The 17,745-nt window shown below is 33.9% G+C and overlaps 1 protein-coding gene across 1 annotated transcript; it reads right to left on the bottom strand.

Annotated features, from left to right (window-relative positions):
* Positions 1–10,904: 10,904 nt before the first annotated feature.
* Positions 10,905–17,517, bottom strand: LOC142354444 (uncharacterized). Its single transcript, XM_075406737.1, has 4 exons — positions 17,453–17,517; positions 15,854–15,940; positions 12,686–12,790; positions 10,905–11,197 (listed from the first exon to the last, which is right to left on the bottom strand). The coding sequence occupies exons 1-4, from the start codon at positions 17,508–17,510 to the stop codon at positions 10,992–10,994; spliced, it is 456 nt and encodes a 151-aa protein (XP_075262852.1). The 5' UTR covers positions 17,511–17,517; the 3' UTR covers positions 10,905–10,991.
* Positions 17,518–17,745: the final 228 nt, after the last annotated feature.

A 17,745-nucleotide genomic window follows, 5' to 3' on the forward strand; every position in this document is an offset into this window, starting at 1 on the left:
TGTGGTGGATTTTGCAATGCGGAGAAACTTGATTTCTTTTGGAAGTAAACTTTCATCGCATAGGCCAAATTTGAGTGATTAGAGTATACCCTATTTCCAAGTTCTCATTTGTTATGACTGACTCTTTTATCTCCTTTTCATTTGCGAGTAAACCAACTGAGTTGGCCTTGTATTTTTTCCTCCTTTGGTTTCCGATCCTTTTTTAGTGGGGGAGGAGCTATATATCCAACTCGTTATTTTTGACCAGTCGTTTTTTGCCGATCCATATATTCGTTGTACAGGATTGTGAGTGTTACCTTTAGAAAGTCGTTATATATAAATTTTCATATTGAAAAGATTTTTTTCGGATCTTTTCCGTTTGTGCCCCCCCCCAGTACATTATGCGCCCCCCAGTTACAGAGCACGTGCCATCTTCTTATATATTAAATGAGTGACAGTTTATAGGGCTGTATGTTTAAGAGCTTTGAGTGGCATGTTTAGGAGACCTATAGAACAAGCATAATTAAGCGGACTAATAATTAGAGTTCAATGACCGAAAACGCGTCGACCGAAAACGCGCTTTTCGGTCAATCTCCGAAAAACTGATTCGGAAGAGTTCATTGGCCGAAAATACTCAGATGCAAGAGAAAGTCAATGACCGAGAAAGCAAATTAAAGCAAAATCACCAAAAATTACGAAAAATCATGGGTTCTTATTTAGTTATGCACATTATATATTCCTAAACAAAGAAAGACTAAGATTCAAAAAATTTTAGAAATGGGAAAAACCTCGATTTTCCATTTGATCGCTTCTGAATTTGTGTTGACTTTTCTTATTTTGTTGTTTTGTTTCTCTGCTTTTCGTTTTTTCCTCATTATATCTCATTTCTGTTTCTTCGTTTTTCTTTGTTCTTTCCTTCATTTTTTATTCGTTTCTTTCTTCTTTTTTCTCTTGCTTTTCTCTTTTCTCTGTCTTTTGTTTCTATCTTTCTTTTCTCTCATTTCCTTCTGTTCGTCTTGTCTGCAACTTTTGTTTTGTTTCTTTTGTCGATTTCATTTCTGTCTCTCTCTCTCTCTCTCTCTCTCTCTCTCTCTCTTTTCTGTTCTTTTTCGTCGGCTTTTTCTCTTTCGTTTGTTTCTTTTGTTTCTTTTTCTTATCTGCAGTTCGTTTCTCTTCATTTCTTAATTTTCTCTCATTCTTTCCATTAGTCTTTTCTATCTTTTTTCGTTTCTCTCTTTAGTTTGTCAGTTTTTCGTTTTTCTGTTTTTTTTCTGTTTTTCTTTTGTCTTTGTTTTCTCTTTCTTTTCTGTTCTTTTTTGTCTGCTTTTCTTTTCTCTCTTTCTTTCTTTTCTTTCTTTCGCTTCTCTTACCTATCTCTCTTTTCTTTTCTGTATTTTGTTCCTGTCCTTTTTTTCGGTATTGCTTTCTATTTTCTTTTTCTTTCCTTGTTCCCTTCTGTTTTCTTTGTCTTTTTGTGTTTCTTTTCTTGCTGTTCTCTTACTTTTCTGTCTTGCTTTTCTGTTTCCTGTCTTTCTCTTCTGTCTCTTTTTCCCTTTTTTTCACCTCTTTCTCTTCTGTTCTTTTTTCTTTCTTTCCTTTTTTGTTGCTTTCTTTCACTTTCTCTTCTCTCTTTCTTTCATCTCTTGTTTTTCTCTCTTTCTCTCCTGCTTTTCTCTCTTACTTTTCTGTTTCAATTTGTGCTGTTTTATTTTATCTCTTTCTTTTCTGTCCGTAGTTTCTCGATTTATTTTTTCTCAGTTCTCTCTCTTTTCGCTTCCTTTTCGGTTCAGTTTTTTTGTTTCTCCTGTGTTTCTCTATTTCGTGTCTCAGTGTTTTCTCTCTATATTGTCTTTTCTCTGCCTTTTTTCTTTCAGTAGCTCGGTCCTAGTTTAGCCTTTTTCTGAGAGTCTGGGCACAGGTTGCTACGCATGTTCAAATCTGTTAGCATCTCTTCGATTGTCAGATCACAGTCCAAGTACCTGAACAAAAAACAGCTGACAGATCGGAAGAAAATGGCCGCGACAGCTTCTTGGATCTCCAGTCCCAAAATGATGAGACAAGAACACACCGAAAAACACAAAATTCTGTTATCTTATATCTTAAATGAGTGATAGTTTATAGGGCTGCAGGTTTAAGAGCTTTGAGTGGCATGTTTAAGAGACCTATAGAACAAGCAAAGTTAAGCGGACTCATAATTAGAGGTCAATGACCGAAAACGCGTTGACCGTACACGCGCTTTTCGGTCAGTGTCCAAAAAGCTGATTCAGAAGAGTTCATTGGCCGAAAATACTCAGATGCAAGAGAAAGTCAGTGACCGAGAAAGCAAATCAAAGCAAAATCAACAAAAATTACGAAAAATCATGGGTTCTTATTTAGTGGTGCAAATTTTATATACTCCAAACAAAGAAAAGCTAAGATTCAAAAAATTTTAGAAATGGGAAAAAGCTCGATTTTCCATTTGATCGCTTCTGCCTTTGTCTTGAGTTTTCTTACTTTGTTTTTGTTTCTCTACTTTTCGTTTTTTCCTCATTATATCTCATTTCTTTTTCTTCGTTTTTCTTTGTTCTTTCCTTCATTTTTTATTCTTTTCTTTCTTTCTTTCTTTCGTTTTTTTATCTTTCTTTTCCCTCGTTTCCTTCAGTTCGTTTGTCTTCCTCTTTTGTTTTGTTTCTTTTGTCGATTTCATTTCTGTCTCTCTCTCTCTCTTTCTTTTCTGTTCTTTTTCGTCGGTCTTTTCTCTTTGGTTTATTTCGTTTGTTTCTCTTTCTTATCTGCATTTAATTTCTCTTCATTTGTTTATTTTCTCTCATTCTTTCTGTTAGTCTTTTCTATCTCTTTTCGTTTCTCTCTTTAATTTGTCGTTTTTCCTGTTTCTTTTCTGTTTTTCTTTTGTCTTTGTTTTCTCGTTCTTTTTTGCCTGCTTTTTTTCTCTCTTTCTCTTTCTTTCATTTCTTTCTTTCGCTTCTCTTACCCAACTCTTTTTTCTTTTCTGTACTTTGCTCCTGTCCTTCTTTTTTGTATTGCTTTCTATTTTCTTTTTCTTCCCTCCTTCCTTTCTGTTTTCTTTTTTGCTTGCTTGTCTCGGTCTTTTTGTGTTTCTTTTCTTTCTGTTCTCTTTCTTTTCTGTCTTGCTTTTCTCTTTCCTGTCTTTCTCTTCTGTCTCTTTTTCCCTTTCTTTTACCTTTTTCTCTTCTGTTTTTTTTCCTTTCTTTCCTCATTTGTTGCTTTCTTTCACTTTCTCTTCTCTCTTTCTTTCATCTCTTGTTTTTCTCTCTTTCTTTCCTGCTTTTCTCTCTTACTTTTTTGTTTCAATATTTGCAGTTTTATTTTATCTCTTTCTTTTCTGTCCTTAAATTCTCGATTTATTTTCTCTCGGTTCCCTTTCTTTTCTCTTCCTTTTTGATTCAGTTTTTTTCGTTTCTCCTGTGTTTCTCTCTTTCGTGTCTCCGTGTTTTCTCTCTATTTTGTCTTTTCTCTTTCTTTTTTCTCTCCTTTTCTCATTTGCTTTTTTTCTCTCTCTCTCTCTTTGCCTCCTCTTTTTTTGTCTTTCTGTTTTTTCCCTTTCTTTTTTCTGTCTATCTTTCTCTCTTGCTTTTATTTTTTTTGTTTCTTTATTCCTCTATTTTCTTTTTTTTGTCTTTTTTCGTTTATCTCGTGCTTTTCGCTTTCTGTTCTTTCTTTCTTTTCTTTCTGTTATTGTCTTTTTTCCTTTCTTTTCTCTATTGTTTCTTTTCTGTGGTTCTTTTCTCTTTCTTTTTGGTCTGTTTTCTCTCCTTCATTATTAAGTTTCTTCTCTCTTTTTAAATGCTCCTTAAACATGCAGCCTAATCTATTACACGTGTTACGCTACGCCAACTCGTAGAAGTCGGTTATCTTTACAAGTCTTATTGCTCCTTTAATATGCAAGTTAGCAAAGCCAATAAAGTTGAACACGAAATTGATGGTTCTTGGGGTAATATACTAAACCAAACACATCCCAATTGGTACAGTCGCCACCGGTATTCCCCCACCCGAGATATTTGATGTCGTCTCCGACCTCCGTCTGGGCGATCTCGACTATGATCACGAGACGGTTATGTAACGTAATACCTATGGCTGTTGAACGAGGGGTATGTTTTCCAGCCCGAGGTGGTGCGAAATGAAATTTATAACTTTTCTTTTAATGATGTTCTTGTTATGCTTTTGCGGGCCTGCTAGTTACATATTAAATCATTATGTAAAAATATGGCACGTGCGTCCTGGGGGGGTGCAAATAATATGCGCCCACTAAGCTGGGTGGCACAAACGGAAAAGATCCTTTTTTTTCAATTCCGCTTTTTCGAAAGAGTTACGGAGGTTTATATATTTGTGAAAGTTATCCTAACATCCGTTGTTTTGCTCACAATTATTGTATTTTTTTTTTTGCCTAAACTTTGATCAATGTTAGCTAAAATATGATAAAATTTTTGAAAATATTCGAATTGATTTCGCGCTTAAACATAGAGGAGAGTTGGAGAACTGTCGTAACTAATTGTTTTGGCGGAATTTTCAGCTAGTTTTCTGAAAATTCATCATTTTGTCTCTTTTTATTTCAAAACAAATAGCATCAATTTAGCCTGTTTGGCCCTATTTGTCCCAACATGAAGACTGCTGACACAATCTTCATTTACTCAGGTTTTTTTTAATTGTAACTTCTTTTCTTAAGAAAGTTTTCTAAAAGTTACATTTTTGTGGTCCAATCAATATAATTCTTAATTTAAACCGATATTTATATTAAAAAACGCATAGTCTATTTTCTATTTTGATGAATTTTGTTTGCTAGAAAACCTATGCGCATTATTTTAGATCACTTGCATTGCTATCAGCTCCGCAGCAATATTAAGTTCAGTTTTGGTCGCATCGTGGTGTTTTGCAATGAAAGTCGGATTGAAATTTGGGCCAGTCTTCAATAAAGTTTTGTTGCATTTTTTCATCTTGATTACAAGAAAATCTGTTTTCTATTAAATGTTCAATTAAAATGAGGTGCTGCTAATCTATACTCCAATAAGGTCAAAAGAAATAATAATGTGTTTTCTGAGTAACGCTCATAGTTTTTATGGTCCAACAAAAGTTTTTATTGAATTCTTAAGATTTGCCAGAATTTGTAACTTTTTTTGTGTTCTTATGCTTCAGTCTAAGTAATCAAATGCCTCACCAGGTATCTGGGGACCCAGTAAAAAATTATCTGATGTTTTCAGTTGATGCGTAATGTTTTTTGGCAATATAACTTTTCTTAAAGGCAAATGATCTTTTCGGTCAAATTAGCTATTTCGGTAACATTTGGTACGTTTTGTGGTTTGAATGGTGAAATCAACAAGAAAAAGAACAGTTTTTGGTTTGGTGGTGGAATTTTTAAGATCAGAAATTACTCGGATTCTGATGGAATTCTAAATATATATATTTTTTGAAAAAATTTTTCTTTTTTGTTTTGTTAATGTTAGTTACATACGTTGTTGGCATATTAATGACAAGTCTGCTTATCACAAAAATAGCGCTTAAGTAAGGCACATTTTTTAATATTAATTTTTTTGGTGAACTGATTTTAATCGTACAGGCTTCGACACCGTTTCCTCGTAAAATTGAAGTGACTTTTTGATTTTTGTGTGTAACTTTTCTTTTTGTATTCATATGAGATTCTGGATAATGAAAGTTCTCAGTGGTTTTGTTTGATGTTATAAATGACCCCATTGAATGGTTTCAGATGGCAGCTTATTGCTCTCTTGATTTTGATTTTAATTGTTTTCAAAGTGTGTAAACATATAATCTAATTTTGCACTTTTTGTTTACTTGCTAATTGTTCGCAGGACCCTCAGGGCTTAATTAATCTCAAGACAGGTCCCATATCTCTTCTGGTGAATTTATGTTATTTGGTTCAGTTTTTTTTTCTATCCGAAGCTATTTTGACTTTTTGATTGATTATTTTCAAAAAAGAGGTTTGATATTGAGCTTTGGTAGTAAGTAATGCTTGGTGTTTTTATTGAGTTTTGTTGTTTGCCTCGTCTCTTACTCTCTCTAATAGCCGTCATCACCGTTGCTCTAATAATTTATTTGTTTCCTTAAATTGGTCTTCAGAGCTAAAGCGATATTTTGAATGGGTACACCACTTTTTTTCGAACAAGAAGTTGTTCTTTAAACGTTTTCTATCTCTTTCTCTTTCAGTGGACAATTAATTCAAAAGCGCGGCTGAGTGGGGTCGGAACATTATGTGTGAACGCACATTCAGGAGCCCCCTTGTTCATTTTAAAGTGACTAACATTGTTTAATGATGAATATAATGCGAAATGATAATGAGATGAAGTAAAAATGCTATTTGAAGTGAAGTTTTGAAAAGAGGTAAATTCTCAAATTGGGTTTCGAACTTCGGAAAAATTTATGTTTTTTTGTTAATCAAAGTGTGAATGTTTATGCGGTAGATCCGTTCTTTGCATTTGATTTAAAACTTTGCCGCTCTATTAGCCAAAATTGTTACATTTTCACCTAAAAACAACAAAGTGATTGCTGGAAGGAAAGAAAATTCATTTTAAATCTTTTGATTATTAGGTTGCAATTTTTCCCACTTTAATTGAAACGACAAACAACCCAAACCAGAAAAATAAGCAGAAATAGAAGCAAGCCCTTGCGCGGCTAAACCGAAAAATATTTAACAATTAGGTATTCGCTCACAAGTTATACGTTGTTACCTGGGTCTAGAAATTTTATAATTATAATTTGCATCTTTTCCGTTTGCAACCACCCCCGCCCGCCCAGTAGGTTCTGCGACCCGGTTGCAGAACATGTGCAATTACATAATAAATCATTATGTAAGAATATGTCACGTGCCCTTGTGGGTTGCAAATAATATGCAACCACTAGGAGGGTAGGGGTTACAAACTAATCCAGGGCCCAATTTACATAATTTACAAACATTCGAAAGCTACGATAAACATAAGGCAAATGCAAACTTGCATCCATGTTTTGTATACACAAATATTAGAAGCGTTAACAACAAACACGAAGAGATTTCGGATTTTTTGCAGCAGCAGAACAGACAAACATGCTTCATTGTTACTGAAACATGGATAAACGATAATCAGAAGATACCCTTAAACTTTTTAAGCAACAATCACCACTTTGTCCATCAAAGTAGATCAAAATTGACGCAGTTAACGAGAAGTGGTGGAGTAAGGATATGGGTACCAAATACGTTCAAACATAAAATACGGAATGATCTCAACTCTATTAACAGAAGTTTTTTTGAATCACTATGGCTTGAAATACAAGCACCGTTTAAGGAAAAACTTCTAGTTAACGTTTCTTATTGTTCCCATAAAAACTTGGGCAAATTTTTTCTAGAAGAGTTGACATCAGAAATTTCAGGCGCATATTCAATAACTGATAATGTAATACTATTCGGAGACTATAACATCAATTTTTTCAATCAAAGAGAAAAAGAGTTATTGACAGAATTTGCTTCCAACAATGGGCTTGAGATAGTAAATAAAAATACTCCAACCTGGACAAATGGAAATCAGGAAACACTAATTGATCACTGTTTAACAACGAAACATCAAATTTTTGATACAACTGTTATCGAGCAATTATTTGGAAGTGATCACTTTACACAAGTTTTCTTTTTGTCACTGGACATTGATTATGAAAACAACAAAACGCAATTTTTTTACCGGGATACTAGCAAATTTACTAGAGCTAATCTTAACAAAAAAATTGCATCCGCGGATTGGAGTTTCATGTATCAACAAAACAATGCAAACTCAACTTTTGAAAAATTTTCAATTATGTTTGAAAATATTCTGAATAGTATAGCTCCCATCAAAATAGGAGAGCCATCATCAAAATCAACGAAAAAGAAATGGTTATCCAGAAAAATTCTGAATCTAATCAACGAAAAGCACAGGCTTTTCAATATTTGGAAGATAACAGCAGACGTTGACACATATAACTCATACAAAAGAATAAGAAACCATACAAACAGACTACTTAGAAGAGCGAGCCACAATTATTCACAGAAATTGTTCGAAAGTCTTCCCGATTCAAAGCAACAGTGGAAATTCACTAAAACAAAAATAAAACACGAGGATAAAAACGGCGAAATTTCTAGAATTCGGTTCAACCAAGATATCTTAAAAGACAAAAAAGAAATCGCTAACACAATTAATATTTGTTTTTCTAAATTAGGTTTATACGAAGGCGAGACAGAAAAGATTGAGCTACCGGACTTTGCTTTTTACAAAACTGAGTTTTCCTTCAGACATATAACGAGAAAAGAACTGTTTACTGTAATTGATCAATTACCACAAAACAAAGCAGCGGGTCCTGGATTACTCATTACATGGTCCTTCAAGTGTAGCAAAATGTCTATTGGAACACATCTACAGTTTGCAATAAACGAATGTATATCAAAAAACATTTTTCCTGACATACTTAAAAAAGCATACGTAACTCCAATTTACAAAAAAGGGATCCACTGGAAGCAGAAAACTACAGACCAATTTCAGTTACACCCACTCTTGCGAAGATTTTTGAAAGACTTTTGCTCCAACAAATGCTAGAACATGTTGAAAAGTATGAAATAATCAATAAAAAACAGTTTGGGTTTCTGAAAAGAAAATCTTCGAATGACACAGTAATATCGTTGACAGAATCAGTGAATAGTTTGTTAGAAGAAAACGAAACCGTTGTTAGTATATTCTTGGATTTAGCCAAAGTCTTTAACTCAATATCTCACAAAATTTTTCTCGAAAAAACTACTAAATATGGATTTAGTACGGAATCAATTGCAATGCTAGAATCGTTTTTGTCTAACAGAAAACAATGCGTAAAGAACGGCATAGAATATTCGAACTGGGTGACAATAAATCAAGGAGTACCTCAAGGAACAGTTCTCGGACCTTTAGTTTTTTTTAATATATATCAACGACTTCCTTGAAAAAATGAAAAAAAGAGAGGACGTTTTACAGTTTGCAGATGACACATGCATTATTTGTCATTCCAAATCCGATGAAAATCTCTTATGCGAAATTAACAGTGTATTTGAAAGTACTGACAGTTATATGAGGCAAAATATGCTAACTTTAAACAGAGATAAAACAGAAATTGTGGTTTTTTCAAAAAATGGTGAATCAAAAATTGAACAATTTCATTATAATGGAATTTTCATAGAGCCAAAAACAAGTTGTCGTTATTTAGGTATAATGATTGATAACAATCTAAATTTTGACATTCAGCTGAACAAAACATTAACAAAAATGGCAAATGCTATTAGGTCAATTTACTTAGTAAGACATTTTCTACCACTAAAAGCAAGAATCGTTCTTTTTAAATCACTTGTTTTGTCCCATCTCAATTTCAGTGCAATTTTTTTTCAATCGTTGTCGGTTATGTCACTTCAAAGAGTTGATAAACAAATAAATTGGTGAATAAAGGTTTGCCACCTGCGCAAAAAGTTTGACAGTGCAAGAGATCTATTACTGAAAGACAAAATTTTACCAGCAGAGCTTTTCATTAAAAAAGTTTGTCTTCTTAAATTTTTTGACCTCCTCTCACAATATAAACAGAGTAGTCGAGAAACCAAAAACTCCTCTTTCAGGATTCTTGAAAAGTACGAATTGACCAAAAACTGCAGAACTGTCCAGTTTTTTCCAAAGAATAAGTGCCAATCCAAATGGAGTGACAGGTCACTGATCAGAAATTTTTCTAGGAAATGGAATAATTTGCCAATTGAAATCCGAAAAGAGAAAACTAAAAACAAATTTAAGGAAAAACTAAGCAGCGAAATGGTCACACTGCATGTACGTGTTCCAATAGATAGACAAGTAAGAGGCTTTAGGAAATTTTTCTACTGAAGTATAAAGACCAAACTATTCATATATTTACGAGGCGATTTTGAAAATGTAAATATTTAACCAAACGTTCTTGTTGTGGTTATAACTTTAAATTTACATTTTTGAAGATTAAAAAAAACGAAAGATCCCATAATTTTTATAATATAATCGAGAGCGAGAATTTTTAAAATGTAATCAGGGGGCTTTATATTGGGGTTCTATTGGATTTTTCCCGCTAAGTTGGTGAAAAAACGCCCATGTTCAATCATCAGTCGTCAATAGATTTTCTTTGTCCAGTCGGTTCAAGTGGTCAATTTCCTTCATGAATCACCTCCATGACGTTCTTCAGGTTGTTTTCTCCATAAAGACTTGGATTTAGAATCATTGGATCTCGGTTAAACAGATGTCTTGCTTAGAGATGCAAAACCTGAGCCGCTCCTTGGACTATTTCTAGTTATATGAAATACCTGGACTATTTCGTAGTCAGAGCTTGAAAGTTTAGTCAGAGCTTGAATTTAGATTTATAGCTCATTGCCATAAACGACATACCTGTGAGCGTTGAAGAGTGATAATGGTTAAAAAGTTGAAATGTCATATTTGTGAATCAGTGCTGCCCTAGACGAATTCCGACCCCTATCTTGCAAGATCTCGCAAGATTCTTGCAGGATGGTGCGTAATCTTACAATACTCTTGCAAGATTGTTACAAGATCTTACAAGATAGCCGTCGGTAATAGATAAGGCTGATAGTCCATTTGCCCCGTACTTGATTTGGAAAACTAATAAACTTATAAAAAGAGCGCGTGTTCCAAGTTTGTATTCGTTAAAACATTTACATAAAGGAGGGATTTCCATTACGGACATAGACCAATTGGTCCGTTTTACATCTTTAATTCCACCAATCCCATCTTAATACATGCAAAAAAGGACTTAACGTGTCCGATGTGGTAATTGGTTATTACTAATTGTTTACTATACAATGTATTTGTATTTTCCGTGGTCGCCAAATTCTGCAAACTAGCGCAATGTTGATTCAAGGTGCGGACGCTGGCTCGTAATATCAAGTTTAATTCTTTTTACATGTACAGAGAAGACGTCTAGTGGAATTAAAAAAGATAAAATACACCGAATGATCCATTCTTTTTGGTAGGGTGTTTTCTCGCCATGATATTCAGCTACTCGAGTTGTTGTCCATACACTTCAACTTGACAGAAACTGAGAAGATGTGAATCAATTGATGTACTAATTCGGATGTATTCCGCTGGCATTCCTGCACAGAGGGACTCAACCCAGTGACCCGCTTCCACTGCTCTGAGTTGTTCACATTCGGCATTGCACCGTCTACCCACGCACATTGTGAACTCATAGCCACTTTCGCTGGCTGAAAATTGAATAAGGAGTACCAACAATACTTCAAAGATAACGAGACCAAGAAATAGTCTATCTTGATAGAAACCGATATACGTCAGAGTAGCAACGTTGAACATTTATTGTTTTCACTAAATACAATCAACGCATCACATGAGACAAATACGTCAAAAATGTAAGAACGAAGTACGAAAGTGTCCCATTAGATTTTTAGAAGTTTGAAAATTTCACGTCAATGAACTATCAAATGTTAAATTAGGTGTGAAATTAAAGTGATGTTAGAAACTTTATTCATGCATGTTTCTCAAGAATTGATTTTAAAAACAATTAAGTTTCGCCAGGAAAGCAAAAAAGACTATAGTAATATTTAGCCAAAATACTGACTCTGCTAATTAATTAAAATGTAATTAAAAGGTAAATCCAGCATAACCAAATATATTTTTTCTCAAGGTTTAACGAAAACAAAAGATTTAAACTCTTTCTTATTAATACCGGTTAACCATTTTCAATACGATAGATCATTTTTCTACAAGAAAAAAGAAAAGTTTTAATTAAAACTACAAAAATCAAGGTCCTGGTTAATGATCAGACCAATGTAGAAAATACTCGGCCATGATCAGTCAATCCAGAACATAATTGTTCAAAATCAGGCTAAGGTCGTTTTTCATACGTACTCCTTTGTTGCTCATTTCTGTACTTGAATGTTTTTACCGCGCTCAAAACTGCCATGAACAGAGAATAACTTGAACAAGTAGATTGCACCAAACACATTTTAAGATAGTCGTCTCTTAAATTTCTATGTTTATTTGCAAGTGTTTTCCAAATTTGTTCATTGTTGCCCGTAAGCCGTAACTTTAGCTAAATGAGACCATATTTGTACCGCATTCAAGTTTTAATTCTAGTTCGTGCCTCGTGACTACCCGGGCCGAGGTGCCCACCCATAGTCCACCGTTATTAAGCGAGATTAAGGGTGTAAAGCCTTTTCTACTCTTAAATAGCAGGGAAAAGAGTGTAAGATTGTATTTTTGTAAAAACTACACTCTTTTGACACTCTTTACACTCTTTAATCCACTCTTTTTACACTCTTAAAAAATTTTTGATTACACTCTTTAGTCCAATTTTTAGTAGGGAAAAGAGTGAAAAGTGTAATTTTGAAGCGATTACACTCTTAGAAATACACTACAATTACACTGTTTTGTCCACTTTTTACCTATAAATATATTTATAAATACATAAGTATATATGGGTATGTCTGAATACTATACAGAACGATCGGTGAAAACGGGCCTGTATATAAACGAGCCAAAGCCTGATTATGACTGATGACGGCCTGGATAGATGTGATCATTAAAGAGACCTCCTTCTGAAATATTATTAGAGCGAATTTCAACCGCGATTTTCCATTATATTTTTGCGGAATAATTTTGATTGCTATCAATTTTTCTTATTTTCTAATTGACGTTCAATTGTTGGTTTCATTTTTCGGATATCGTGTACTCACAGTAAGATGATGGGACTAGAACGCGTATTCTGTTAATTTTTGAGATCCGTTCGCCAACTGTGAACCGAGCTGACATCTCCTTGTAATCTGCCACCCAACAGTTATCTAAATTTGCAAAAAATAGTTAGTCAATTCGAATAAATGAGTAATTTAATGTTTGAATTCGATGCAACTTATGGACATAGTTAAATCATAAAAACCTCTGAATATCAATTTAAGGTGCTCGGAAATCGGACTATGAAATTTTTGGACAATTTTTGGTCAAATTTTTGGACAAAAAATTGGACAATTTTTTGCGAATTTATGAAATTTGCTCACTATTTTTTGTTTTAAAGCATTACATTATATAACCTCGTAACATTGATCTCAATTATTGACAATTTTACAACTTTTGAGAAAGTTGTTGTGAGAAGTCAGTCCCATCTCTTATCAAGCTACGCAAGCTGATTTTTTTGCAATAAGTATTAGTTTATTCACTCATAGTGATGAAAACAAAGTTTTGTTCAGCATTTTGTTTGATTTAAACTTTAAAATTTGATTTTATCATATCACTGGAGGCTGTGATATGATTTTCCAAGAACCTGCTTAAGAACCTAGTCATACTTAGTAAAGGCAACCCTAATCCAAAAAACATTAAGGAAACAACTTTTTTGAATTCTCTGATTACGTTATCGGCAATAAAGTTGATTTTTAATGCCGAGGAAAGTCAATCAACCGACTCAACGGAAAACCTCGGAGCTGAAATTTGCAACTATTTTGCAACAAAAAATTTTGTTATTTTCATTCTCTTGATCAATATCAATTTAAGGTGCTCGAAAATCGGACTATGAAATTTTTGGACAATTTTCGGTCAAATTTTTGGACAAAAAATTGGACAATTTTTTGCGAATTTATGAAATTTGCTCACTATTTTTTGTTTTAAAGCATTACATTATATAACCTCGTAACATTGATCTCAATTATTGACAATTTTACACCTTTTGAGAAAGTTGTTGTGAGAAGTCAGTCTCATCTCTTATCAAGCTACGCAAGCTGATTTTTTTGCAATAAGTATTAGTTTATTCACTCATAGTGATGAAAACAAAGTTTTTGTTCAGCATTTTGTTTGATATAAACTTTGAAAAATGTTTTTGATTTCCTTGCAGAATTTATTAACATAAACGAACAATATTACGTAGAATTTTTCGAAAAATTTTGATTCACAACCAGAATAATTCGTTTTTTTAGCTTGACCAAAGGAATAAGATTTTGCAGTAGTTCTCCGACAATTTTATTAGGTATTGAACCTAATAACTATGCAGTATTAAATTCAATAAGGCCTTAATATGGTTAATAAGGTCTGAATACGGTACCTTAGATGTCTTGGTAGGGCTTTACAACGGGGCGTCAAAGCATTATAAAATCTTAAGACTGATTTTTCCTAAGTCTTATCCTGTGCCGTAGAAGGGTCTTCCTACGTTCTTTATGTCTGGCAACCTGGGAAGTGCCCCATGGACATCAATGCCCAACTGACAAAAATCAACAAAGCTAGATTGAAACATAAAAGAACATTTTCTCGATATTGGGAGGCCCATAAATATTTCTGCTTTTTTTTAACTTCTGATAAACGAGCATATAAATGAATATTGAATTAATCATAAGGAATTAACCATGGAAAAATGTGGAGATCACCATAACTCTTCCTTACTTAGAATATTTCTGGAGAACAAATAACATGATCTCTGATCTGATGCAAAAAATAATCAGATAAAAAAGTTATCAGTGGGACAACGAGTAAACAAAAACTGAGTGAGAGAAGTTTGATCAAAAGTTAATCAAGAACTCATTAGGCTATAAGAAGAACCGTATTTTTTAGAGAAAGTTGTTTTGAACTAGCAGGCAGGAACACATCTACACACACATGCACACACACACACACACACACACAAACACACAAACACACACACACACACAAACAAACAAACACACACACACACGCACACACGCACACACACACACAACAATAACACACAAAAACACATACCCACGCACACACATGTACAAACACACTCGCACGCATACACACAAACACACAACCACACAGTCACTCACGCACAAACACATACTCACACACAAACATTTACGCACAAATGCTCTCCACATCCCTTGGCACTCCTTAGGTTGTTATAAAGTGTCGTAGGGATTCAAGAGCCTTGTTTTAAATAGCAGAGATTTTCTCAAGAATTTGAGTCATGAAATTTTCCTTCCACATTTCTTTGGAAAGCGTCTTTTTCATTTATATTCAATCCTTCTCTGTTCAGAGAAACAAATGTTTTAAAAGTTTTGGGAAAATATTGTCTGATTGTTTTTTATTTTGCAAAATTTGCACGAACTGAACGCATAATCCTAAAGCCAAATGTTTCTGATCAGGTTCGAAGTCAAAGATTTGGTACAAAGATGAGAAAACTTTTGAAAAAGAAGAACTTTAACAAGATTGTGTAACATTGTACATTTAGCCGAATTGAAGGCTCCTTAGTCTGTTAAAGATAACTAACTGACAACTTACTGTAAACAATTAAATTTCAGAGTGTTTGAACATGATTTTATTTTTTGTTCTTGGAGTCAGTGAAACGTCTTATATTTCTTGATAAAAAAGTCATACGTACGTAACTGAGCAGTAAATCACTGGAGGCTTCGATATGATTTTCCCCACTGCTTACGAACCTAATCATACTTATAAAGGCAACCCTAATCCAAAAAAACATTAAGGAAACAACTTTTTTGAATTCTCTGATTACATTATCGGCGATAAAGTTGATTTTTAATGCCGAGGAAAGTCAATCAACCGACTCAACGGAAAACCTCGGAGCTGAAATTTGCAACTATTTTGCAACAAAAAATTTTGCTATTTTCATTCTCTTGCAAGATAAGCTTCCGAATCTGGCATCTTGCATCTTCGGAATCTGGCATCTTGCCATTTGCAGGAATCTTGCGAGATATTGGAACACAAGCGTTGGAGTTGTGATTTATTGTTCTTTCCAACTTTAGATAGACCTCTGGCTTGTAGCCTTAAAGCAGCTACCTCCCCCCTCCCCTCCCCCCCCCCCAACAACTAATTAGAGTAATTTACCACGACGGCACTTTTTTATTTCGCGTTGCGGAAACTGTTTTTGTGGGTAATTAAATCACCTGTGTCGGGGCTGTTAGGGACATATGTAAGATACGGAGCTTCTTCTTGGTATGGTAGCAGAGAGAGTTTACTGTATCCAGCGGTTCCTGAAACTATGTACTCGTAACATCAACATCATATGTACATCATAATAAGATGTTAACAAACCGATATATAAAAGTATTAGGTACAACTTCTAATGATTATGCGCCCCTTGATTTTAAAATCAGAATTGGCATTAATTACGTCGACTAAATTTAACCTCACAAACAGGAAATTTACAATGTTATATTGCATTTATTTATGTCGGCGTGTGTATTTTGTACCAAAGTTTTGCAAATAAGAATTTTGCTGTTTGTGATTTAGTTTGGTTCAGTACTGGAACAGACAAAAAATTACACATTCAAAGTTGTACTCTTCCTACCCTTGTTTAGCGGAGAAATAAGGGTAACGTTTTACTTTTACACGTTTACAACAATTTTTGCTGTAATTTTTGTGAAAAATTCTCGGCCCGGGTTTGTTACTCCGGGTGCACATTTTTCAAACCTCAATCGGGGCACATTCTCAATAAACTATAAAAATTGGAATGTGGTAATTATAGTCGTGAGTTATTTTTTTCTGTGGAATAAACGAGGTTGAAAATGAATCAATTTAAGAAATGCAGTGAAGTGCGTTACATCCCCAGTCGACTTCGATTGGTTAGTTTGAAAGATCTTACAAGATTCTGGCAGAAACTTGCAAGACGATACATCGTTTGGAAGATTTTCTTTCAAAACCTTGCAAGATCTTGCACGATAACCATTCGTCTTGCAAAAATCTTGCAAGATAACCATTCATCTTGCACATATGAATGTAAATGGAACATGATCGAAATTTTTATTGCTGCCTGAAGATTTTCTTTTTTTGGCTAAAAATTGCCAATTTTGATGAGGCTAGTTTCTTTGAACGTATTTGCAGTATTGATTAATTAGAAAATTCAATGAATTTTTTGTGTTTCTCTTTTGGTTTTGTGACTGCAGTTTTTCAACATGTTTTTTTAAAGTAAAAATTGCCGTTTTTCAGCAGCCCATCTTCACTTTTCAACAAAACAGTTTTCTGAGGACAATAACACTAATAATTTCAAGAGATTTCATTAAAAACCTGTTTCCCACAAAAAATTCACTTTTTGTGGTTTTTGATTCTGCTGGTCGCTTTTTTCTAGAAGGTTATCTGTGAAATGGTTGTGTTTTGTTTTTTTTTTTCAAAACTTTATAATAATTATTGGATCTTTTTACCTTAACAAAAACCAGAGTATCAACAATACAAATTCTGTTTTGATAATTCTTGAACTGTATAATTTTTTTTGTTTAGCTTGTGTTATCCAATTCTTCTGTTAGTCATTGAGGTAGTTTTCAAGTTTTTCATTCAATTTTTTGAATTGTAAATCAGAACTTGTCCCGCTATGTTTTAGAAAATTAAAGCGCCAGTTTCAAGCTCGATTGCACGACTCTGCCAAAATCACTTCACTGTTAAATTGTGACATACGCATGGAATCGCTGCTTGATTCTCGACTATTACCAGATTTTTTCATCAACTTCATCAGAACCACCTAACCTATTCGTGACTATGATGAGTTGTACCTGACGTTAGTTGGTTCTGCTTCAACTCCTGTGCATCCCTCTCGTTCTTTTCAATCATGTCCAGTAGAGCCTCTGCGCGTTCAGATGCCAATTCTGAATTGCTCAAGTTGAAGTCTTTGTTTGCTCCAAATACGACCCGTACGACAAACGATTCTTCCAGTTCTTTTAATAACGTCCTGATTTGACCTAAAATTATCATAAATAATTTGCAAAAAGTCATTAAAACACTATCAATACGTTGCGCTAACTCGAGATACACAATAAAATTTGAAAATTGCTATTTTTCGAGGAGT

Source organism: Convolutriloba macropyga, chromosome 15 (assembly GCF_964194025.1).
Source record: "Convolutriloba macropyga chromosome 15, txConMacr16.3, whole genome shotgun sequence".
NCBI lineage: Eukaryota > Metazoa > Xenacoelomorpha > Acoela > Convolutidae > Convolutriloba > Convolutriloba macropyga.